General features: G+C 45.2%; 1 protein-coding gene across 1 annotated transcript; it reads left to right on the forward strand.

The window, feature by feature from the left end:
• Positions 1-5,114: 5,114 nt before the first annotated feature.
• On the forward strand, positions 5,115-23,733 carry SLC2A6 (solute carrier family 2 member 6). Its single transcript, XM_081180020.1, has 9 exons — positions 5,115-5,252; positions 9,541-9,747; positions 11,233-11,332; positions 13,103-13,314; positions 18,196-18,348; positions 20,082-20,190; positions 20,859-21,032; positions 21,763-21,908; positions 23,286-23,733. Exons 1-9 carry the CDS (start codon positions 5,190-5,192, stop codon positions 23,424-23,426), a joined length of 1,305 nt encoding a protein of 434 aa, XP_081036146.1. The 5' UTR covers positions 5,115-5,189; the 3' UTR covers positions 23,427-23,733.
• The last annotated feature ends 1,457 nt before the right edge of the window (positions 23,734-25,190 follow it).

Raw genomic sequence — 25,190 nt, forward strand, 5'->3', positions numbered from 1 at the left:
GTTATAAACAAAAAATTAGGGCATGAAACATTTCCCAGCATGACAACAAAGCCTCCGGCACATACAATATATGATGCTGCCATTTAGAAAAGAGGAACCAGCAATCCTAATGGCAAATTCCTGCTGCTCTGTGGATTGAGAGATGCGCTCTGGACGTGCTCAAAACCTCCCTCCACAAATTGTTACTAGCAGGTATGGATGGGCAAACCTATCAATTTTTGTTTCTCATTCCCCCCCTTTCCACATTGGTTTGCGATTTATTTATTTTTAAGTCCTCCTGAAAATTCAGCAGCCTTTTGATGTAAATTATTCCTAATATAAACAGTTTGCTATGCAATTTTGCCTGATATAGATATTCTTGCAAAGCAATTTCCCCAACATCTTTGTATCTTGTTTCCATTGATATAGACATCTTTATGCACACTTCAAGCCAATATATAGAATTCTGCACACAATACATGACTGGAGATCTGGCTTGCAAAATTCCGAGAAGGGAGACTGTGTTTCGATCTGCACATGGTTTTGGAAAGTTCAAATCAGATAGATTCGTCTTTAAATGTGCAGAAACTAACTTCTCCCCCAGTCCTAGTCACAGGTTATGCTGGCTGAGGGAGATAGGAACTGTAGTCCATCAACCTCTCTAAGGCCACAGGTTCCCCATGCCTTTGTGTTAAAGCCCTCCCCCCCCAAAGTGCAGTGGATAAGATTCAAAGACAGCACAGTAGCTGAACTATTATAATTATTGATATTTATTAAATTTCCATATCACCCTTCATCCAAAGATCACAGGGCAGTTCACATAATAAAAGCAAGAACAAAAAACAAACAAACAAGCCAATAACCCCATTCAACCAAACACATTTAAAAGAACATGGAATGTTAATAAGCCTGGCTAAAAAGAAAGCTTTTTGCCTGGTGCCTAAAAGTATGTAGTGAAGCCGCTAGGCAAGCCACGCAAATTAGCAAAGGTTTGGCAAGTCCTAACCAGTAACTATGCAATAATGTTTGCACTGCTTCTTTTGGAAAGCAAAAGCAAGCTGGCTGTTTCCACTGAAAGTGGAGATTCCCAGAATGAACCACCCTTAAGGGTGCCCTATGCCCTGTTTTAAGTCGATTGCCTGCAACACCTGCACACCAAGCAAAAATTCAACAGGTTGAGCTATTCCAAGGAGAGGTGGGGGAAATGCAGCCTGTGGTTTCCCCCACTTCCAGCACACAGCAGTTCAGGAAAACCGAGGGCTTTTGGCCAGTTAAAAAGATAGCACAAGAGTAAAGCTGGTAAGAAAAAGGTTGGCAGTTCTAATGCCCCTAAAACTTCTTAGTTTCTCACATACACATGGCTTGCTGTTTTCATGTGATGTGATCCCAGTATATGTGGCTGCAGTATATCTGTGAGGAATGGAGAACCTCAGTGGCCCTGTGTATAGATGTTGGACTCATTAGTCCCAGCCAGCATTGTTGAAGATCAGGGATGATGGGAACTGGAGCCCACCAACATCTGGAGGGCCACAGGTCTCCCAATCCCCGGAAGATATAGATGCTGCAGTCAAATGGCTGGGCTGATCCTGTGGACAGCTTTCATCCTCCTTCAAGGCTTTGTGGCAATTGAGTGGGGGAGACCACCAGTGGGTTAGTAAAAAGCAGATACATCACCTACTGAATGATAGCCTGTTGTGTCACTATTAAAAAGCATTGGGTTGTATTCAATACTAGCCCTACACAGAGTGGACCCACTTAAAATTATGGGCACAAGTTACTTGCGGAACAAACTGGGTTCAGACCTATGTCAAGCTTTGCTCATTCACAATGAACCTTAGGAGAGATTTCCTAACAGAAGGAGCTGCTTGATAGTAGAATAGACCTTCCTTGGGAAGGGTCATGGGCTCGTATTTGGCGAAATTGTTTAGGCAGCATCTGGGTGGGAATCTTTAAGGGGTCTTGGACTTGGGAAAATTCCTGTCAGGGATCCAGCATGTGATAAGATTTTTGCCACAGATACTGGAATGCCCATAGGTTAGGGTGGAACAGGGTGCGTGGGTGGGTGGAACTGAGGGAAGGTGGTGGCAGGGGCTTAGCTGCAGGGTGCATCCTCCCCCAGTTGACCTTGGGGGAGAGACCTATTGGGGGAGGACAAACACTGCATACACAGCATGCATCACATCCCCCCATCATTGTTATGGCTGCTGGGAAGTAGTTGCTCTGTGAGGAGTCAACTGGAATTGCCAGGATCCTTTGGAGATGTGTGTTTTAAATGTATGGCATGTACACAGCCCAAGGGACCTAGATTCTCTTCTAACATAACAAGGATAATGACAATAATAATGATTGGTTTATTATTTGTATCCCACCCATCTGATTTGCCTATCTTTGTCATCCAGCTCAAGCATGATACCTCCTCTGTTATCTTATTTCTACACCCTGTTTGCTTATCCTCCCTGACTTCCTCTTTTTGGTCTGCTGCTAGACCAACCAGAACAGAGATTCCCCCCCAATAGCACACTTCGTTTGGTGTCTTTTCCACGGTTGCTATTATTTTTGCCTTTTCTGCTTTTTCCTTGCCCATTTGGGGAAGGAAGATTTGCTGGAAGGCAAACAGCATCTCTGGGTGCAGAGGGAGGGGGAACAACTGGGCAAACAGCTCTGTGCCCTCCAGTTGCATCTCCATCTCTCTCTGAGAGGGAAAGGCACACCTTGAGCCACCCTGGATCCCCGCAGCAAAGAGCCGCTCCTCTGCAGGGAGCCTAGAGAAGATTATCAAAGCTTGAAGGAGAAAGATGCTCAGCAGGCAGAGCAAGAATATTACAGGTACAGTTTCTGCCTCTCTTAAGACAGCTCTGCTAATTTCATCTCCCTTTTTTCCGTTCTCATGCCTAGAGGCACACCTTTCTTGCTTATAACTCTTCCCCCTTAAATCCCACTTTCCTGGAATACTTTTGACGTAAGCTGCTGGTCCTCATCCCGCACCAGATCCACACCATACTTTTAAAGCATATCTAACGCATGTTTAAAGCACATGGCTCACCCTCCCCCAAAGAATCCTGGGTACTGTAGTTTGAAAGGGTGTTGGGAATTGTGCCTCTGTGGAGGGAAAACTACAGGTCCCAGGATTCTTGGTGGTGGTGGCTAGGGAGCTGACAGTTTAGCTTACGGTTCCTGTACAAAACATCATGTACTTTGATAATGTGTTGTTTGTGTTTCTGTGACCCAGGAGTGGGAGAAAACATTTTCAGCCTGAGGCAAGACATTCAGTTCTGGCAAGGGTTACATGCCAGCAATGGCCAGATTTGCCAGAGGGAAAAGCAGGTGAAGTAACACATGTAAAGCAAGAAGCATGATAATATTGCAGATATTAATATTGTGCAGCTTGAAGCAATTGGATGCATTAAAACTAACTCCTCTTGGGGAAAAACGCTGCCCAGACCCATAAGTATTGTTCAAAGCTTTACTAACCAGATCTTCTTTCAAAACAGGTACAAAAACATTAATGATACATCCAAAACAATTCCTTACAGTCATGTGCATGTCCCAACACAGGTTGGGCTTCTTATAAAATATGAAACCAAGGGTCTGTCTCTCCCACAACCTCCATTACAGCCTGGAGCTGTTTTCCCTTTAGGAGAGACCTCATTATCACATCCTTTGTTATTGGCTGCTTGAGAACTCAACTCACACAAAACAGAGACCCCCCCCCGCAGATTAACATATGCATAAAAGATCAGTCTTATCTCTTTCATGTGATCTAAGTCAGTCACGAGACAAACCAGAAGACATCAACAGTTAATTATCAACCTGCTAGAGAGCAGAAAGCTCCTGTTGCTCTTCTTTAGTTTCGGAAATTTCCAGTTCAATCCTTAGTAATATACATACAGGCATTCACCATTTCAGTGTCAATTAAACAAGTATACTTAACACATAAGAGTTCAAGGACACATTTCAGCCAAGAAAAAGCACTAAAAGAGGGTGTGGCTTAGGAGCGGTGCGAAGCCTGGAGAAAGTTCAGGGGGCCATACAGAGAGACTTGGAGGGTTGGATTCAGCCTGCATGGAGGGCAGGTGCATGGAGTTTAGGACGATAAGATGGGGCTGCAAAAGAGGAAGGCTCCACTCAATGATAGAACCAGTACCTGGCAACCCTGGGCAAGTTGCTAGGAGCCTGACAGCCTGGTAGGGGCATGTTGCCAATGGCTGCCTTGGCCACCCAATTTTGACCTGATCCAGCCGGGCTCTTCCTATGTTCCACCAAACTCATAAAAATACAGGAACTCTCTTGCCATCAACATCCGTGATGGACCACATTGGTCATTCCATAATTGTTCTCTTCTCTCTCCCTTTCCTTTCCAGGACTCTTAAAAACCATCGGCTCTTCCTTGCCACCTTCGCTGCTGTGCTTGGGAACTTTAGTTTTGGTTTTGCTTTAGTCTACACCTCCCCGGTCATCCCTGCTTTGGAAAAATCTCTGGTCCGCAACTTAAGACTTACAGAGGCAACGGCATCCTGGTTTGGGGTAAGAATGGCCAGCCACCAGGAAAGGCGGGAGAAATAGACCTGAGAGGTGCATGCCATCGGTTGGATTGCAGTGTTCCCAAGGGGTGCCAGGTCTCAAAATATGACCCAAAGCTGCAGGGTTTTAGCCTCTTTCTCTGGGTCTCCATGGGAAATATTAAAATCTAAGACTGATGGGGTGGTCTAGTTTCTGCTTGGGAACTTTTGCTGCTAGCCAGGGCTGGTCCACCTATGAAGCAGGATCCACAAGGGTGGAAGGACTCAGAGGGGAAACAGATCCACCCTCCAATAAATTTATCGCTTCTACCCAGTGGCAGCTGCAGCATGCTTCTTGGAGGCCAGATCTGCCACTTCCTTGGCAGCACGCCCATGCCACTTCTACAGCGGCCTTTTGCTATACAGGAAGTGCTGCTAGTCTCCACCCACCCTTGTTCCCAAAGAATGTCCTTATCCCCACCCACCCCCCTTGTTCCTGATGTAGATCTTCACTCACTCTTTCACTGCTGATGGTGACGGGGTGTGTGTGCCTTTTTGTGATTTGGCCCATTCCATGTTGACCAAGCCCCACCCCATCCTGGTAGGCTCCACCCCCTGGTCTATATGCCATCACGTGAGCCTTAGGAGACCCAGCAGCCCTGGGCTCAACCGAAAGATTGTTGCCCCCCAGAATCTGCTTCAACCTTTGCAATGGAAGAATCCAAGCTGAGTGAGGGGGTGAGGCTGAAGCAAGGATATGCCTTCTATTTCTGGGCAAGTTGCTGTATCTTGGATTGGTCGACTCTACCTCACTTGCAGGGTTGTTGAGAGGACATGATTGCATTTTTCAAATCTGTAAGGGGACAAAATGGTTCTCTGCTGCTCCAGAGGGCAGAAGTGGATCTCATAGGCTTCAGGTACAGGAGGGTAGGTTTAGATGGAACGTTAGGAAAATTATATTGTCAGTAAGAGAGGTTTAGCAACAAACCAATTACCAAGAGGAGGAATAGACGACTCTGCTTTGGAAGTCTTCAGCTGGAACCTGATGAGCCCTGGATATGTTCTTACTCTTAAGTTTTCTTCTATGACCTTGTGGTTGGATTAGCATAGGGGTGGGGAACCTTTTTGCAAAGATCTACACTGGCTCCCAGTACGTTTCTGAGCACAATTCAAAGTGTCGCTGCTGACCTTTAAAGCCCTAAACGGCCTCGGTCCAGTATACCTGAAGGAGCGTCTCCACCCCCATCGTTCTGCCCGGACTGAGGGCCAGTGCCGAGGGCCTTCTAGTGGTTCCCTCGCTGCGAGAAGCCAAGTTACAGTGAACCAGGCAGAGGGCCTTCTTGGTAGTGGCACCCGTCCTGTGGAATGCCCTCCCACCAGATGTCAAAGAGAAGAACAACTACCAGACTTTTAGAAGACATCTGAAGGCAGCCCTGTTTAGGGAAGCTCTTAATGTTTAATAGACTATCGTATTTTAATATTCTGTTGGAAGCCGCCCAGAGTGGCTGGGGAAACCCAGCCAGATGGGCAGGGTATAAATAAATTAATAATAATAATAATAATAATAATAATAATAATAATAATAATAATAAATCAAGGGCCACATTCCCCCCTGGATAACTTTCCAAAGGCTGCAAAGCAGTTGTGGGAGGGGCTAGAGGCAAAAATGGGTGGAACTACAATGCAAATGCTATTATTAATAACTACACGGCTTTTAGAAGACATCTGAAGGCAATCCTGTACAGTGGTACCTTGAGATGCGAACGGGATCCATTCCGGAGCCCCGTTCACATCCTGAATGGAACGTAAGACATGACGGCACGTCTGCGCGCGTGTGGGTCGCGTTTCGCCGCTTCCACGCATTCGCGTGACGTCATTTTGAGCATCTGCGCGAGCGGCGAAACCCAGAAGTAACGTGCTCCGTTCACATTCAACACATTCAACATGCACATTCAACTTGAGGTATGACTGTATAGGGAAGCTTTTAATGGTTGATGATTTTCTGTGGTTTTATATGTGTTGCAAGCCGCTCAGAGTGGGCGGGGTGAATGAATGAATGAATGCATGAATATACAGCGGTACCTCAGGTTACATACGCTTCAGGTTACATAAGCTTCAGGTGACAGGCTCCGCTAACCCAGAAATAGTACCTCAGGTTAAGAACTTTGCTTCAGGATGAGAAAAGAAATCGTGCTCCGGCGGCGCGGCAGCAGCAGGAGGCCCCATTAGCTAAAGTGGTGCTTCAGGTTAAGAACAGTTTCAGGCTAAGAACGGACCTCCGGAACGAATTAAGTACTTAACCTGAGGTACCACTGTATATACCTGCAGGTCTCATGGCAGTTAGAACATAAAACCACAATGTAAAAACAGAGAATAAATAATAAAAACAATCCAATAATCCCTTCCTCCCCAACACATTTTAAAAGGGCAGTGGATGTCAATCAGCCAAAGGCATGGGTTAAAGAACAATGCTTTTCCCTGGTGCCTAAAGGTGTATAATGAAGGCACCAGATGAACCTCCCTGGGGAGAGCATTCCACACACAGGGAGCCACTGCCGTAAAGGCCCGTTCTCGTGTTGCCATCCTCCGGATCTCTCGTGGAGAAGGCACACAAAGAAGGGCCTCAGAAGATGATCTCGGAGTCCAAGTTGCTTCATATGGAAAGAGGCAATTCCTTGAGGTATTTGCCTTCATCCAGCTCATTTCAACCACTCGAGGAGTATGCAAAGCATGGCTGGTGAGGGTTGTGGCCTGGGAAGATTTTTTTTTTTTAACAGCTGCAAATAAAACGTTTTATTTTTTATTTTTTTATAAAATATTTATTAAAGTTTCAGAAAGAGGAATTACATAAAAACAAAAAATACAAAGGTAAAAGATAAAAATACAAGAAAAATACAGAATAAAAAAGTAAGTACACTTACAGAAAAAAGGGAAAAAATAAAAATAAAAAAATCAATCTTTCCATATCTTACATTCATATCCTTGTTTCCCTGACCTCCTCATACCTCCCTTTTTTGTGTTCCAATTCAATTAATTAATTCAGCAATTTCTTTCCCTCCTTATTATCCTGATCTTTAATCTTAATATATTGTAACATTAAATTTTTACTATTTAGAAATCCAATTTTCCATATTCTTTTATATCATTACAGCTAGAAACCACTTAACTTCAATCAAACATCATTCTAACATTCATTAATTTTGTAATATTTCTGTAAATAATCTTTAAATTTCTTCCACCGACTCTTCTCCCTGGTCTCGGATTTTACCAGTCATTTCCGCCAGTTCCATGTAGTCCATCACTTTCATCTGCCATTCTTCCAAAGTGGGTAGATCTTGTGTCTTCCAATACTTTGCGATGAGTATTCTTGCTGCTGTTGTAGCATACATAAAGAAAATTCTGTCCTTCTTTAACACCGATTGGCCAACTATGCCCAGGAGAAAGGCCTCTGGTTTCTTCAAGAAGGTATATTTAAATACCTTTTTCAGTTCATTATATATCATTTCCCAGAAAGCCTTAATTCTTGGGCACATCCACCAAAGGTGAAAGAATGTACCTTCAGTTTCTTTACATTTCCTTGGCCTGGGAAGATTTTCCAGGGACCTGAATTAGAAGATGGCCTACAAGACCCTGCCCAACTCTAGGATTCTGCAAAATTAAACAAGTGCATTTTGCAGAGATGATTAGGCCTAAGAATTTTAATCTGGGAAGCGATCTGCAAATCCATCAGATTAGTCAACGGATGTTAATTTTAACCAGTAGGGCACAGAGATAAATACATCCACTGGGTGCTGCTGCTTTGGCTCCAGTGTGTTGCTCTAGCAGAGGAGGCTGTGTTAAAAGTGGCCTTCCTGTCTGACAATGTGGGAGTTTTTTGTTGATTAAACCATAATGTCATATGTTTCCTTTCTTTCTCTTAACATCGCCTACACTGAGGCTTTAACAATATGCAAATATACTTAAATATAGTTGATGGGTGGGTTTAAGAGGCATGTCAGCTCTGCCTATTTTCCACAACCTATCCCAGCCCCCCTAGTTTGTAATCTTCATTCTAGTGAGAGTAATTGTTCAGGTGTCATTGCCGACTCCAAAGACAAACACAACTTTAATGAACAGACCATACAACCCACTAGACTTGCTTGTGATGCTTCCTTCCTGGGCAAAATACTCATAGTTCTATATAGGAGAAGCTAATCACCCTGAGAGCTAGAAGGGACCACTGGCGGAGGAAGAGGGGGGCAGGGGGAGCATACCACCCCCGACAGCGCAATCCCGATGGAGCGCCATCGCAGCTGCCCACCACCACCCGTGCTGGGCACCACGCCCCTGCAGGCGGTGTGCCATGCCCTCAGGATGCGCGCCAGCCACGCCCACGCCTGATCTCTGTCCCTGGTGCCAGAGCATGAAGCTCCGCCACTGGAAGGGACCACAAGGGTCATCTAGTTCAACCCCCTGCAATGCAGGAATTGTAGCTAAAGAATCCCCAACTGATGGCCACCTGGCATTTGTTCAGAAATCTCCAATGAAGGAGAGTCCATCACCTCCTGAGAGAGTCCATTCCACTGTTCTCAAACAGCTCTTACTGTCAGAAATATCTTCCTTATGCTTAGTCGGAATCTTCTTTTTAATCATTTGAATTTATTGGTTCAGATCCTGCCCTCTGGAGCAACAGAAAACAAGAGGCTCCATCTTCCATGTGACAGCACTTCAGCCATTATATTAGGGTGGCCATATTTCGGACGCAATTCGAACAAAAGTTGTTGAGGTCTTTTTTTTTTTTGCAAAATCTCAAACAACCAATACCGCCATATTCTGTTTGCCGGACGTATGGCAGCCCTACCTTATATTAGCTCCCAGAATGCTCTTCTCCATGCTATGCATACCCAGCTCCCTCAAATCTTTCCTTCATCATAGAAAATTTATTTCCCCCCCAGACCAGATTTCTCAGGGTGCTGAATTCAAAGCTTACTAGTTGCACTCCTATTTCTAGGGTTTCAGGCCACCATCATGATCAAATTTGCTTTCCTAACATATTGCCCCTGTTTCTTTGTGTGTCTGGCAGTCTGTGTTCACCCTTGGAGTCGCAGCAGGTGGTTTGGGCACCATGTATTTCAACGACTACCTGGGCCGCAAGCTGAGCATCATGTTCTCTGCTGTCCCATCTGTCATCGGATATCTCTTCATGACCAGTGCCCAAGGGACCTGGATGCTGCTGGTGGGCAGGCTGTTAACAGGATTTGCTGGGGGAGTGACTTCTGCTTCCATCCCAGTAAGTCAACAATGTACTTTTCCTTGAGGTTCAATCTCATTCCAGCAAACTCAAATTGTGTACCATACGTTGAGAGCACCTTGAGGCCACTTTAAACAGTCATGGCTTCCTCCCAAAGAATCCTGGGAAGTGTACGGTAGTTTGTTCAGGGTGCCATGAGTCATTAGGAGACTCCTGTTCACCTCCCAAAACCACCATTCTGAGAGTGGTGTAATAACCAGTCTCTCTTCCCAGAAAACATCCAGGAATTGCCAAGCCCACACTGGAACTTGGATGGGTCATAGAGATTTTCTTGCCTCTGCAGCTGCTTTCAGGCATGTGCCCAAGAGCCTGGATGGTAAAGTGATAATTGTCTTTGCCACACACCTCCCTCCTCTTCCATTTACTGGCTGAGCCAGTGTAATTTGGTTAAGCAATATTTAAAATAGGGAAGTTGGAGGTAGAGGTGTCCTGAGTTGTAGTTCAATGGGAGAGCATCTGCCTTGCATACAGAAGGCCCCAGATTCAACCCCTGGTATCTTCAGGTAGGGCTGGGAATATCCCCAGTCTGAAACCTTGGAGAGCCACTAACAAAGTCAACAATACTGGAGCAGTGCATCTGACGTAGTAGAAGGCAGCTTCCCAAGTTTTTCCATTTTGACCAGACCATTATTCGGAACCATAAGGACTGGAAAGCTTAATTTAATTTTAGGGGAACAGTCGTAGCTCAGTGGTAGAGCACCTGCTTTTTATGTGGAAGGTCCCTGTTATCTCCAGATGGGGCTGGGAAAATTTCCCCGGCTAAAATCTTGGAAAGTCACTGCCAATCAGTGTTGACAATAATGAGCTGTTTGATTTTCATATTAACCTACCTTTGTAGGGCCCTGAGTGCAACTCAGAGTACTCTACACCTATGATTCCCAGCAACTGGGAGTCAGAGGCATATTGCATCCGACAGTATGTGGCAAGGAACAGGGGAGAAATTAAGTTCTCATTAAAATGTAAACTTTAAAAAAATGCAATTCCCAACACAATATTTAAACCAAAACACAGCCATTCTACAAAATCCCCACTCATCTGGATTTTGCACTACAGTTTTCCAGCCACGCAATGCCTCAAAAAATGTATGTGCTAAGGTAAAGTGCATCAATGCATACATCAGTGAAAATAACCTACAGAAGTGCAAAACTGCTCAGAAATAACATGTAGAGTAGGAGACATTTGCACAAAAAATGTTGATGGATTTTTTTCGAGGACATGTTATTTATAAAAAAAACAACGCAGGCTGATGTACAAACATGGATGACTGACATTATGCTTGTTAAAACGAGAAACTGAGAGGAGCTGAAACTGATAGATTCATCCATCCCTAACTGTGGCTACATCCATTAACTTAGGTCCATTAATTTCACTGGGTCTACTCTGTGCAAAGCCTACTTGGACACAGACACCCCTGTTCTGCTGATTAAAATTCTGGCAACTTACCTTCCTTTTCTGTCCCTCCAGGTGTACATCTCTGAGATCTCTCACCCTGGAGTCCGGGGAGCTTTGGGCTCCTGCCCTCAGATCATGGCCGTCTTGGGTGCCCTTTTCCTCTATGCTTTAGGCAAGTAATAGATGTGAATTCTGGAGGAACGGATCAGCATCAGACTATTGGCTTAAACATAGAGCGGCTAGTGGTCCTTAGATCAGTGGTGTCTTCAGACAGGAGAACTGGGCTTCAGAGATGATTGGAATGCTTTGTTTGTTCTGGAAGGATTAAGGTATCCTTCTCCTCCCCCTGCCAGAGTCTTGCATCCCCTCTTCCAATACAGGGGCCTAGTCTTCTGGTTGGACAAGTAAGACCAGCTCAGGACCTCCCCAAATTGCAGGGTTTCCAACCCAGTGACTCCTTGTTTATTTGTTTGGAGAAACACTGGAAATTTCACAAGCTATTTATCTGATCTTTTGAAGTCATTCTGCATTTAACCCTTTCTCAGACCTTTGGCAGAAACACACATTGGTTATCAGAGCTTAGCCAATGTCTGGGGCGTGGGCTTCAGATCAGTGGCAGAGCATCTGCTTTGCATGTAGAAATGTCCTAGGTTTAATAGCCAGTAGCTCCAGGTAGGGCTGTGAAAGACTCCAGAGGAGAGTGCCCTTGATCTTGGGTGCTGCTTGCGGGCTACCCATTGGGGCATCGGGTTGGCAACTGTGAGAACAGTATGCTGGACTAGAAGGGCCTGATCCAGCAGGCTCTTATTCCTTTGTCTGAAACTCTTGGAGAACTGCTGCAGTCAGTACAAACAGTAATGAGCTAGATCAACCTTTCTCAACCTGTGTGTCTCCAGATGTTGTTTAACTACAACTCCCATCACCCCTAGCTAGCAAGGCCAGAGCTCAGGGATGATGGGAGTTGTAGTCCAACAACATCTGGGGACCCACAGGTTGAGAACCGCTGAGCTAGATGGACCAATGGGCTGACTCAACATAAGGTGGTTTCTTATATTCCTGGAAAGGGCCATAGTACCATAACAGAGCATCTGCTTTGCGTGCCATGTTCAGTCCCCAGCTTCTCCAGTTAAGGCTGGGAGAGACCTGCATCTGAAACCTTTCGAGGTCTGTTGCCATCCAGTGCAGGCATTACTGAGCTAGATGAACCAATGGTTGGAGTCACAAAAGGCACTTCCTGTTGGAATCAGATAGATTTGAACCCTGGCCTCCCAGGTCGTAGTCCAACTCTTCAACCATTGCAGCACACTGGCTCTTCAGGTTATTCTTTCAGGGGCCAGGCAACCTTTTCTGTAAATGTTCAGGTTGACATTCAAGAGGCAAGGACTGCGTAACGCAAGAGCCAGGAAGTGCCCACGGAAGACCAAACACACTGGACAGGATTGGGGAGCCGATAATGTCTCAGTCAGGCTCTTGGTTGCAAAACCCAAGATCGAAACAACAGATTGGGTAGAGATAATGCAGTCGCTCAGGGCGCCTGCCAATTAAGTCAGAACATGTAAGGTTTTTGAAACAGCCTGCCTGGTAAAGGAATGGAGAGAGAAAGGGGATCCAGCAGTAATGTTGTAGGCCTTCCCAAGATGATATAAAGGACCAGAATTACCGTACATTTAAGCTGTTGTGCCCAAAGCTGGGGCAATCACCATGGTGTCTTCCAGCTGATAAAGGACTACAACAGGTATGGGTAATCTTTGGCCCTCCAGATACTCTTGAACTATATCAGCCCCAGTCAGCATGGCCAACAGCCAGGGATGATGGGAGCAGTAATTCAGCAACATCTGGAGGCCCAAAGGTTCCCCAAGTGTGGACTACACCATCTCTGAACATGGGGAATAGAGGGGTATGGTTGTTTATTACTGTTGCAGCTGTCCTCTTCCCACTGCAGGCCTCGTTGTTCCCTGGCGCTGGATGGCGGTGGCTGGACAGGTGCCCGTCCTTCTCATGGTCGTACTGCTGTCTTTCATGCCTGACTCACCTCGTTTTCTGGTCTCCAAGGGGAAGGAGGATAAGGCCCTTGATGCCCTGGTATGGCTGAGAGGAGCAAATGCAGAGTACTGGTGGGAATACGAGCGAATCAAGGAAAGCTTCAGTGAGCAGGTGTGCAATGGAAGGATGGACGAACATGTCAATTTCAGTTCCTTTGTTTCAGTCGTAAATTCCGTTCTCCACATTTTCACATCCTTTTGCAACTTACAAAAAAAAAAGCTCCTGTGAAAATTTGTCAGCATTTTTGTGTGAATTTCTCTTTCTGTACACATTTTTTTTAATGAAATGTTGCCTAATTCCCCCCCCCCCTTTTTTGGCAAGGCCAATTTTCTCTAATTCAATGCATTTTTGAACCAATTTTCATCCATATATGCATTTTTATGGATGCTTTGCCTAGCATTTTCATTTTTATACATCTTTCTTGGCTGAAGTGGAGCCCTGCAAAATTTGGCAAAGTGTGAATTTTGAAGGAGGGCTGTGTTTTAGTTTGTACAGTGGTACCTCAGTTTAAGAACAGCCCTGTTTACGAACTATTCGGCTTATGAACTCCGCAAAACTGGAAGTAGTGTCCCGGTTTGCAAACTTTACCTCGGTTTAAGAATGGAAGCCGAACGGTGGAAGGGCGCCAGCTGCAGGAGGCCTCATTAGGGAGAGAGCACCTTGGTTTAAGAACAGTTTCGGTTTAAGAACAGAACTTCCAAAACGGATTAAGTTCGTAAACTGAGGTACCACTGTATATTGTTTTGGAAACAGTGAACTTGGGAACCAAACCAAATTTCTCCCCCTATCCCTTCCTTACTTACTGCTATGACTGCTACGAAATGATGGGAAATGATACTCCAACCCACCCTATAATATATATATATATATATATATATATATATATATATATATATATATGCAGGTTTTGGTGTCTTCGGGTGTCTTCCCGTGTAAGAGTTGGGGTGTCTAGGCGACGTTTCGACGAGGTCTCACTCGTCATCTTCAGGCTGGTGCTTTCGGCTTCTTGTTACTGGAACAGAGCAGGATCTCAGTGTTTGAGTTCCTATAAATACTGTTGAGGGGGTGTGGTGTATAGCCTCCAACGTTCTGGGCAGGGAGGAAGTTCCCAGGTTAGTGTGTCTTTTCTTCTTTTGTTCATTATTTACTTGAGGGATATCTTGAGTGATTTCTTGAGTGATATTCTGAGTACCACTTAGGAGGGTCATTAGGTGTGGATTAGTTGCTAAAGCTTTCGTGTCTTGACCTCTTGACCTTGTGAAGAGTTTTTTCTGAGAAGATGGCTGTACTGCACTTAGTTGTGCTCTGGCTTGGCTTCGTGTATAGGGGCGAGCTGTGGTTTTGTGCCCTGTGCCAGCCAGATCTGTGTAGGGATTGCAGGGGGGTGCAGCATCCGGAGGTGCCACTATGGTTTGGCTACTGGATGGTGTCTGTAATTTATCTGTGGAGAGGGTCTGGGTTTGGGTCTGGTGTGGTTGATTGGAGATGGCGTTCTGTGTGCCTCTGGTTCTGGTGTCGGTTTTTGTGGGGAGGGCTATTTTCCAGATGTCTGGCAGGCGGGACGTATCGTCACGCTTGTTCATGTTGTGAGGGTGTTTCTCTATCTCGATGGCTTCCATGATTATTCTCTTGTGGTGGTGTTCCATGTTAAAGAGCAATTTGGAATCTGAAAAATTAATTTCGTGTCCTGTTTCTTTCATGTGTTGGTAAAGAGAGGAAGTTTTTTCTTCTTTTTTGACGGCATTCTTGTGTTCTGCGATACGTGCATTTATTCGTCTGTTTGTTTGTCCAATGTACGTGGCTGGGCAGACTTTGCAGGGTATTTCATAGACCCCTTGGTTTTCTAACTGGATTTTATCTTTGGGGTTTCTGAGGATATTGGCTATTTTTTGGTTGGTGCAAAAGGCTGTTTTGATATTGTGTTTATGGAGGATTTTGCTAATTTTATCTGTAGTGCCCTTGATATAAGGAAGGAGGGCCATGCCATTGTTTTCTTCTGTGTCTTGCTTTTTGGGGGGTGTTTCTTTTTGGATTAGCTTCGTAACCCTGTTTTGCTGGTATCCGTTGGCGATTAACACATTTGAAAGATTCTGTAACTCAGTTGTCAAGTGGTCTTTGTCAGCCAGGCGTTTGGTTCTGGAGATGAGAGTCTTGGCTACGGAGTTTATTTGTGCAGGGTGGTGGTGTGATTGTGCATGTAAGTAGCGGTTGGTGTGTGTTTTTTTCCGGTAGATAGTGTGTCCTAGGGAGCCATCAGGTTTTTTGTAGATTAGGACGTCAAGGAAGGGAAGTTGGTTGTTGGCTTCTATTTCCATAGTGAATTGTATTTTGGGGTGTAGGCTGTTGAGATGTGTGAGGAAGCTATCTAGTTTTTTCTTCCCGTGTGGCCAAATTACAAAGGTGTCGTCAACATACCTGAGCCAAAGTTTGGGTTTGTGTTCTGACTTGTCTAAAGCATTGGTTTCAAAGTGTTCCATGTACAGATTTGCGATGACCGGTGAGAGGGGTGATCCCATAGGTGCTCCTTCTATCTGTTTGTATCTTTGTCCATTGTGGATGAAGTACGTGTTGGTTAGGCAGTGGTTGGTCAGGTCCAGGATGTATTCGGGGGGATTGTATTTGTTTTGAATGGCTGTCAAGGCTTCATTAATGGGCACTTGTGTGAAGAGAGATACAACATCGAAGCTCACAAGTAGGTCGTCGGGATGTAGGTTTTGCTTCTTTATTGTTTCTATGAACTGGAAGGAGTTTGTAACGTGTGAAGCGATAGATTCTGCATAGGGCTGAAGTTGCTTAGCGAGAAATTTAGCGAGATTTTGTAGAGGTGAGCCTATGGAGCTGACTATTGGTCTGAGTGGTGTTCCTTCTTTGTGTATCTTGGGGAGACCGTAGAGTTTGGGGCATCTGGATGATTTTTCTCTGGGGATGATTCTTAGCTGGATTTCTTCACTGATAGGAGAGGCTTTTATTTTGGATTTGGTGGTTTTTTCCAGATAGGTGGTGGGATCTGTTTTTATAGGTTGGTAGGTAGGGTCTTGGAGTAGATTTGATAGTTTTGCTTGGTAGTCCGATGTGTTCATCACAACAGTGGCATTACCTTTGTCTGCTGGGAGAATGATTATGTTAGATTAGAAGAAAAGACACACTAACCTGGGAACTTCCTCCCTGCCCAGAACGTTGGAGGCTATACACCACACCCCCTCAACAGTATTTATAGGAACTCAAACACTGAGATCCTGCTCTGTTCCAGTAACAAGAAGCCGAAAGCACCAGCCTGAAGATGACGAGTGAGACCTCGTCGAAACGTCGCCTAGACACCCCAACTCTTACACGGGAAGACACCCGAAGACACCAAAACCTGCATTCCTGTACCCGTGAAAATCTACGAAAGTATATATATATATATATATATATATATATATATATATATATATATATAAAATATGTAATATAAAAACTGCCTTGCAGTTTGCAGTTAACTAGGAGAAGTCTAAAGTGGCACCACCCCAATTTTCTGATCTCCTTCTGTTCCTCCTGCTCCCAAATTACACTCTTGTGTCTCAAAAGTAGAGCTGGAGGAGGAATCTGCCTTTACTCAGATTCTAAATCTCACTTACTGTACTTTTCCGTGTATAACACGCCCCCGTGTATAAGATGCCCCCTATTTTGGGGGACTAAAAATTAAGAAAATCCCACGTCCCCGCTAGGCACTACCCATGTGTAAGACAACCCCCTATTTTTAAACATAATTTTCCAGTAAAAAACATAGTTTTATACATGGAAAAGTACAGTACTTAATCCAACCCAAGAGGATTATGACCAGGGGCAGGTCAGTGGCCCATTTTAGAATCTGCAGTCTGGCAGATTCCTTTGCAAAGTGGCCTGGAGTTTTAAAGCTACAATTACTTAACATGGTAGTCATATTGCACACTCTCCCCAGGGGTGTCTTAGCCATAGAGGCTAGTGGCGTGGGGCTCCACAGCACCAAGTTCTGGAGGGTGCAAGGGAAGAGGCAGAGGCTGGACGTGGTGCCTCCCAACATCAGCTCACCGCCCTCACCTGCCTCCGCCATGCCGCGCCGCACCAGGAGCCTCCGCCCCGCTGGAGGAGCTGCCCTCCAGCCACTGCCTGCCTAGAAGGAAACGGGGGGGGGGCAGCGGAGGGATCCTTGCACCATGGCGCCAGATATGCTTAAGACGACCCTGGCTCCCCCGCACTGTCTTCCCCACCTTTGAAGCTTTTGAAATAGCCTGCCGAGCTGCCTATGCTTGCTGGGGCTGGTGGGAATTGTAGTTCAAAACATCTAGTAATATTAATAATAATGATAATTTATTATTTATACCCCGCCCATCTGGCTGGGCTTCCCCAGCCACTCTGGGCAGCTTCCAAAAAAATATTAAAATACTGTAATACATCAAACATTAAAAGCTTCCCTAAACAGGGCTGCCTTCAGATGTCTTCTAAAAGTCTGGTAGTTGTTGTTCTCTTTGACATCTGGTGGGAGGAAGTTCCACAGGGAGGGCGCCACTACCGAGAGGGCACGAGGTTGGCCAAGTCTAGAATATACCCCTGAATGGAAATAGTTTCCCACAGCAATTCCTCCTCTGTTCATCTGGAAGGCAACGAATCCTCAAGTGCGATGTGAATCTGTCTTCTTCTTGATGTAGAACAGGAGTGATGAGCCATTGACCCTTCAGGTGCTGCTGAACTACAACTCCCAGGGGAGAATGGTACTTCAGCACTTCCTGGAAGGCCAAAGGCTCCCTACACATAGGAGCAATTGTCTATCGAAAGGGAGAGCCAAGCAAAAGGAAAGGCATCATTCCTGCTTGGCAGGGGGTTGGACTCGATGGCCCTTGTGGTCTCTTCCAACTCTATGATTCTATGATTCTATGATTCATTCCTTGGAGGCCATTCCACAAAATCCTGACCTTGTTCCTGGGTGTGTGTGAAATGGGTCTGTCTGAGCCGTTTGTATCCATATTTCCTTAGAACAGACCAATTTCTTGGAGAGAGATCAAGCAGCCCTACATCTGGAAACCGCTGGCTATCACCTTGTTGATGAGGTTCCTGCAGCAGCTCTCAGGGGTTACCCCCATTCTTGTATACTTGCAGGTGATATTTAACAGCACAGAGGTCATATTGGTAAGCTAGCCACTTATCCAAAATTCTCCTCAGGACCTGTCCCCACCCCCATTCCACCCACTGCCTTCCTTTTTTGGCTTCCACTGAAGTATCCTGCGAACTCTCATTTGTGAAGGGGCCTCCTAATAACAGTTCCCAGGATGCTTTGGGGGAAGCCATGACTGCTTAAAGTAGTAAGAGAGTGATTTAAATTTATGGAGCAGATGTAATTTAGTCTTTAAAGCATGCCTTCCAACGTTCCTCAGATGAAAGGAGAGACATTCTGTTCTACATCAGTATCACTGCCCAAGGGGAGGGTGTTTCCCCATGTTTTTATTAAAGTTTTTCATTATACAGACAGCCCCTGCCCCGCAACTCCCCTGACCATTGCCTATGCTGATGGGCTGATGGGAGTTCTAATTTAACAGCATTGAGGGAATCAAATACCAAATCAGCCTACAGAAGTGAGGGCGCTGCTTGTTCACTGTGTGTTTAGTTTCTACCATTGTGGCACAATGGTTAGAGTGTTGGACCAGGACCTGGGAGACCAGGGTTCGAATCCTTTTTTTTTTTTTATAAAATTTTTATTGGTTTTACAAAATTTTAGAAAACAGACAAACACTTAAAAAGACAAACATACATGTATAATTTCATAGCGTATTTTCATCAACCTCTTTTCTGGGACTTCCCCATACCCCCCCTTTCTGCATCCCAATGTCCATAATTTTATAGCAACTCCCAATTGTTACTTTCCAACCTCTGTCATCTTAGTCCTCTCTATACTCTGACCTTATATCACTGTATCCCTTTGTTCCTGAAAACCACAACACTCTAACATTCATTAAGTTTATAGTAGTCCTTAAGATAACTTTTGAATTTTCTCCATTCTTCTTCCGCCGTCTCTTTTCCTTGGTCACGGATTCTGCCTGTCATCTCGGCCAATGTCATATAGTCCATCACTTTCATCTGCCATTCTTCCAGAGTGGGTAGATCTTGTGTCTTCCAATACTTTGCGATGAGTATTCTTGCTGCTGTTGTAGCGTACATAAAAAAAGTTCTATCCCTCTTTGACACCAATTGGCCGACAATGCCCAGGAGAAAGGCCTCTGGTTTTTTGGAAAAAGTACATTTAAGTACCTTTTTCATTTCATTATAGATCATTTCCCATACTACCCTTAACACGCCCGATCTCGTCTGACCAGGGTTCGAATCCTGACTCAGCCATGAAGCTGCTTGAGTGACCTTGCGCCAGTCACCATCTCTCTGCCTAATTTACCTCACAGGATTTTTGTGAGGATGAATTGGGGAGGAGAGAAACAATGTACACCACCTTGAGAAAAGGCGGCATATAGAGGTGATAAATAAAATAAAATACCTTTACAACCTGTACGTTCCCCACACCCCAGCACCAAACTAGACTTGAAGCTAAATGTGGCATTTGGAATCACCATAAAAATTGCTCCTCATCCTCATCCACATCCACTATTGATTAAGAAAAAATATAATATCATTCTTAGTTTATTAAATTCGTTCTCGTAACAGAAAAAAAACACAACTCTCATTTTCCTCAGGCTTACAACCTAAAGAGACACGAGAAAAAGGGGAAATGGGTTGGGGGCGGGGGAGGATTTATTATCATGTCCAGTTTGGCCAGTTATCTCCTGTTCGCTGTGTGTGTCTGTTTTAAGAAAATGCTGACTCAGGGAAGAAGGAGCCTCAGATACGCTAAATTGTTTCTCCTTTTACCTTTGCAGGAGCCGCAATATGATGCTGTTATCGTGGGGGCCGTACGCTTAGCATCAGTGGCAGTTGCCACCTTCTCAATGGACAAAGTCGGAAGGAAGGTTCTTCTGTGTATCTCAGGTGCAGGTTTTGTCCACTCTTATTACACCCCACCTGGTGCATCTATAGATCTATTTTGCAGAGTCAAAACCAGCTTTGGGGAATTGTTTGGCTTAATCATTGGGGGGTGGGGGAGAGAGGGGCGTGGAGAGAGAAAGTATTAAATTGAAAGCACTGAACATGTGGGGTGCAGGTGGGCATTCTCTCCCCATCACCCCCAAACCAGATACCCAATAAAGTAAAATGGGCCGCTGGTGCTTTGCAGCATTTGCCTTTGCCAGCCTAGGCCACATTCATACCACACATTTAAACCACTATGATACCACTTTAAACAGTCATGGTTTGCACACAAGAATTCTGGGAGCTGTAGTTAAGGGTACTGAAAGCTGTTAAGGAAACCCCTTATGGCCTTCACAGAGCTACAATTCTGGAGTTCCTTCTGAAGAGAGATTGGTCATTAAACTACACTAGGGATGGTAGGTGTAGTTCAGCAACATCCATGGGGTAGGCCAAAGTTCTCCTACCCCAAGCACTTTACAGGGGGGGAAACCCAGTAGGTTCTTAGCCACAGGGCCATCTCCCTAGAATGTCAGGATCCAAAGACTGGGTGTGAAATAATGAGCAGGTTGAGGAAATTCCCAGACATAAAAAACCTCACATCTCACACTGTTGTTCTTCTTTTTTGACAGCCATCATTATGCTTGCCTCAAACTTGACTTTGGGCTTCTACATCCACTTCATACCTCAATATTCCCATAATTCAGCAATTATGGTTAACAGTAGTAGCCACGAGGGCCTGGCTACCAGCTGGATAAGTGGCCTCACCGTCATCCCTCTGATCGCCACCATGGTCTTCATTGTAGGTATGTTATTGTCAAGAACAGGAAGCCACCCAGATACCCTCTGAATGTTTTAAGCAGTAGCTTGATGTGGCTTATTATTATTGCAAATTAAATTTATATACCATCCTTCAACTGAGGATCACAGGGCATTTATAGTATAAAATTATGCAAGGTGTGGAGAATGTGGAAAGAGAGGAACTTTTCTCTTGTCTGTCATAATGCTGGAATTCATGGACATCCAGTGAAGCCGAACGTTGGAAGATGCAGGACAGATCAGAGAAACACAGTAAGATAATTTAACTATGGAATTCACAAGAGGCAATGATGACCACCGGTTTGGATGACTTTAAATGAGTACTGTACAAATTCATGGAGGAAGAGGAGCCTGTCAATGACTACCAGTCATGATGGAAGTGTATTACCTCCAGTACCTGTCACTGAGGAACAATAGTTGGGAGAATGCTGTTGTGCTCAGAACCTGTTTGTTGGCTTCCCTTTTGGGGTATGTGGTTGGCCACTATAACAACAGGATACTGGATTAGATGGGCCTTTCCTCTGAGCCAGCAGGGCTCTCCTTATGCCAAAGCTTCCCTACACCTGCTGTTGTAGAACAGAACTAAATCAAAATTGACATTTATAGCTGTTTTGGTTTGCCACACTAACATGTTTGAGGAAGGACTAGTCATTCAGCTTTGCCTGAGGCCTCACCTCTTCCAGGTTTTTCAGAGGGGCTCCTCTTTCCTGTCTGTAGGTTATGCCATCGGTTGGGGCCCCATCACCTGGCTGCTGATGGCTGAGATTCTCCCACTGAAGGCCCGAGGGACAGTGTCTGGGCTGTGTGTGCTTGTGAGCTGGTTGACTGCCTTTGTCTTGACAAAAGTCTTTCTGTTGGTTAAGGTAAGTAGAGGAAGAAGAGCAGGGTCATCTTACTCATAGGTGCAAGGGGTGCGGGGCACTCAGGCGCGGGCTCTCAGGGGTGCCAGGCCGAGAGTCTGGGGCCGAGATTTGGAGTCCGGGGATTGGGAAGAGCCGACAGCCGCTGCCGAGTGGAGCAGAGTCCGTCAGAGTGGGCAAGCGAGGTGCTGAGGCAGCCGGCTGACTCCACTCTCCTGCGTGCCTGGGATTGGTGAGCCGTCAAGAGGCCCGCCCAGAGCACGCTGCTCACACAAGGCGTCTGGCTTCACTCAGTCACCACCACCTCAGGCTCGACTGTTGTTGTGCTGGGCTCTCCTTGCCCACCCCTCCCCCCAGGCGCCTGGCCCCAGCCTTGCTCTGCCGCCGCCGCCGCCTCAGGCTCCTCTGTTGCTGCTGAGGTGGCCAGCCCAGCCAGCTCTGCTGTGTGCACCTTGCTGGCCCACCCTAAAAAAATGTCAACAACTTTGGGGTCCCCCCCTAAAAAATGTTGCCTTGGGGGGCGCCAGGTGGATCTTTGGACCTCAGCGCCGCATATGCTTAAGACAGCCCTGAAGAAGAGACTTCATACATGTTGCAAGATATGCCACAGAAAGGGGCTGTGTACACACCCCCATTCACCTTCAGTGCAGCCCCACCACAATCTGTATCTATCGTGTCATTTCTTATGGAATATTATGGTTTGATGTGTTTTCCCCACAAACCCAGCTTCAGGTGAAACTGAGAAAAAGGACCTAGCGGTGTTTTAAGCTGGTAACATTTACACAGCCCTAACCTGCTTTAACAGTCTGACCCCTGATCCTAGGAACCTTTAGCACCCTTAACAAACTACAGTGGTACCTCGGGTTAAGTACTTAATTCGTTCCGGAGGTCCGTGCTTAACCTGAAACTGTTCTTAACCTGAAGCACCACTTTAGCTAATGGGGCCTCCTGCTGCTGCCGCGCTGCCAGAGCACGATTTCTGTTCTTACCCTGAAGCAAAGTTCTTAACCTGAAGCACTATTTCTGGGTTAGCGGAGTCTGTAACCTGAAGCGTCTGTAACCCGAGGTACCACTGTACAACCCACAGAATCCTTTGGAGGAAACCATGACTGTTTAAAGTGGCATCATAGCACCACCATGGCGCATAGTGGTGTGAATGAAGCCAAAGTCTCAGTACCCTCACCAGGGTCTAGAGCAGGGTTGGGGAATGTTTTGTTTTTTTTTTACCACAGGGGCAACATATGACTAGTGGGCAAGGCCACAGTCAAAAGTGGGAGGAGCATCTAGGAAATAGATTTAATGCATAAATAAGTACTTTTCACTCTGCCCCATGTGCTCTTTCTCTCCTTGTCCAAAGGATAATTTCTTTTTCTTTTCCAGGCACAGTATGGTCTGGAGGTTCCTTTCTTCTTCTTTGGGGCCATCTGCATAGTGAACCTTATCTTCACGTTTTTCATTCCCGAAACCAAAGGAAGGTCCTTGGAGCAGATTGAATCATACTTCAGGACTGGGCAGAAATAATTTATGGAATCTTTCCACCACCTTAAATGAACTTTCAATATCAATTCAAGTCCTTACAATATAAGCAAATGAGAGACTTTTGAGGCCATGACAGGTTGACCACTGTGACAACTTATTATCCAAGTTTCCCCAGTCCTTAAACTGGGATGGGAGGTGGGGCGGATATAGTGAGATCTTGCTCATATGCATTTATTAATTTCCTTAAAACTGACAGATGCCATGGCAGCTAAGAGATTGCAATACACAGCAGAAAGTTCTCAGCTGGAACCTTGCTTCAGTCACAAACTTATTAAATGGTTGAAGGCAAGCCACTCTCTCTTTATTAGCTCCCTCCGTCTGCAATATGAAAACAATGATACTGACCTACCTTGCAAGGTTATTGTAAGGGCTGCTATTAGGATGTGTGTGAAGCATTTTGAACATTATAAATCAGGGGCTGCTAACATCTGTGAGCCAGTGAGCATATCTGGAATTTTGAGAAAGTGCCATGGGTGCAATTAATCATTTGTTCATCCCATGCTTTTCAATGGACTTCTCCATCACTATCCAAACCACACATTCCATCCCCCCCCCCTTTTAAAATGGATTTATTTGAACTAGAGCAACTGAGTTCTTTATTTAAGCAAATCTGACATTTCAGTATGTGTTTGAAATCCCTCCTACAAAATATTGGCTAGAGGCACCATTTGTCATTTCCCCATGTGCTCAGCGTGGGTCTAGCAGGTTACCTGACAATCACCACACCTATTTTCCTGGTTCATGAGAGACAATGGAAATGGAAAAGAACACTACATTGCTATGGGCCCCAGTCCATAAGATGTTTGGCCAATAGCATTTAAGAAGTCTGTCAAGGACCCAAAACCCACTGGCAGAAATAAACAGGGGTTTCTTTTCATATCATGGAGAGCAAAGTCAGAAAAGCCATCTGCTCAGAAAACTGCAGTGAGAGGCACAGCTGCAGGAACCAGTTGAAAAAGTTGGCAGCCCCAACGACCACACCATGGAATCCAACGCCAAGCATCAGAATGCATTATGTGCATTAACCATAGGCAGCTTTAGCTTTTTTAACTGCATATTGGTTTCGTACTACTTCTAAGGAGAAGAGGAAGCCCCAACTATTAACTGAACTAGATGGAGAATGTTTATGTATTTAAAATGTCAGCAAATGGCATTGCATTCTGTTCTTGTATTTGCAGCCCAAGCACACATACGCATATATTTGCTTTAATAGTGCCATATTTCAAATAATGAATAATTGTTTGGCAAAGAAGAGGGGAAGGGAGAAAAGGGGGAGGGCTTTATGGACTAGGTCAGTGGTGTCCAAACTTTTTTCAAAGAGTGCCAGATTTGATGAAGTGAAGGGCCATGAGGGCTGACCAAAGTTGTTGAAGTTGTTGAGGGTTTTTTAGGATTTTACCCCAGGAAATAAATTGCCACAGGGGCAGGATTAAACCGGCCGGCGGGCCAGATTAGGCACCCGAAATTGACTTTGGACATGCCTGGACTAGGTTAAGCTCAACAACTACAGAAGAAGTAGGAGCTTTTCAGTAGTACCAAGACTCCGCACAACCCTCATAGCTGGATGCCTCCCCCTCACCTTTGGTCTTTTGAACATTCATCAGCCATGTCAGCATACTTTCATGCTATCTTCTGGAATCGAGATGGTTATAACTTGGGGTGATTAAAAAGAAAAGCTATGCAAAGCACCCAATTCTGTACTGGGGGACTTTCAGAAAAAGTGAAACACGTGCAATTTTCATGAGC

Source organism: Podarcis bocagei (genome assembly GCF_964188305.1).
Source record: "Podarcis bocagei genome assembly, chromosome: Z".
Taxonomy (NCBI): Eukaryota; Metazoa; Chordata; class Lepidosauria; order Squamata; family Lacertidae; genus Podarcis; species Podarcis bocagei.

What these genes read in the sequence shown, in the direction of transcription:
- SLC2A6 (XM_081180020.1), top strand. Translation starts at nt 5,190, where the DNA reads ATGGAAGAATCCAAGCTGAGTGAGGGGGTGAGGCTGAAGCAAGGATAT. An exon ending in GGTTCTTCTGTGTATCTCAG is followed by an intron (nt 20,191 to 20,858) that starts GTGCAGGTTTTG and finishes CTTTTTTGACAG; the next exon opens with CCATCATTATGCTTGCCTCA. An exon ending in AAGTCTTTCTGTTGGTTAAG is followed by an intron (nt 21,909 to 23,285) that starts GTAAGTAGAGGA and finishes TTTCTTTTCCAG; the next exon opens with GCACAGTATGGTCTGGAGGT.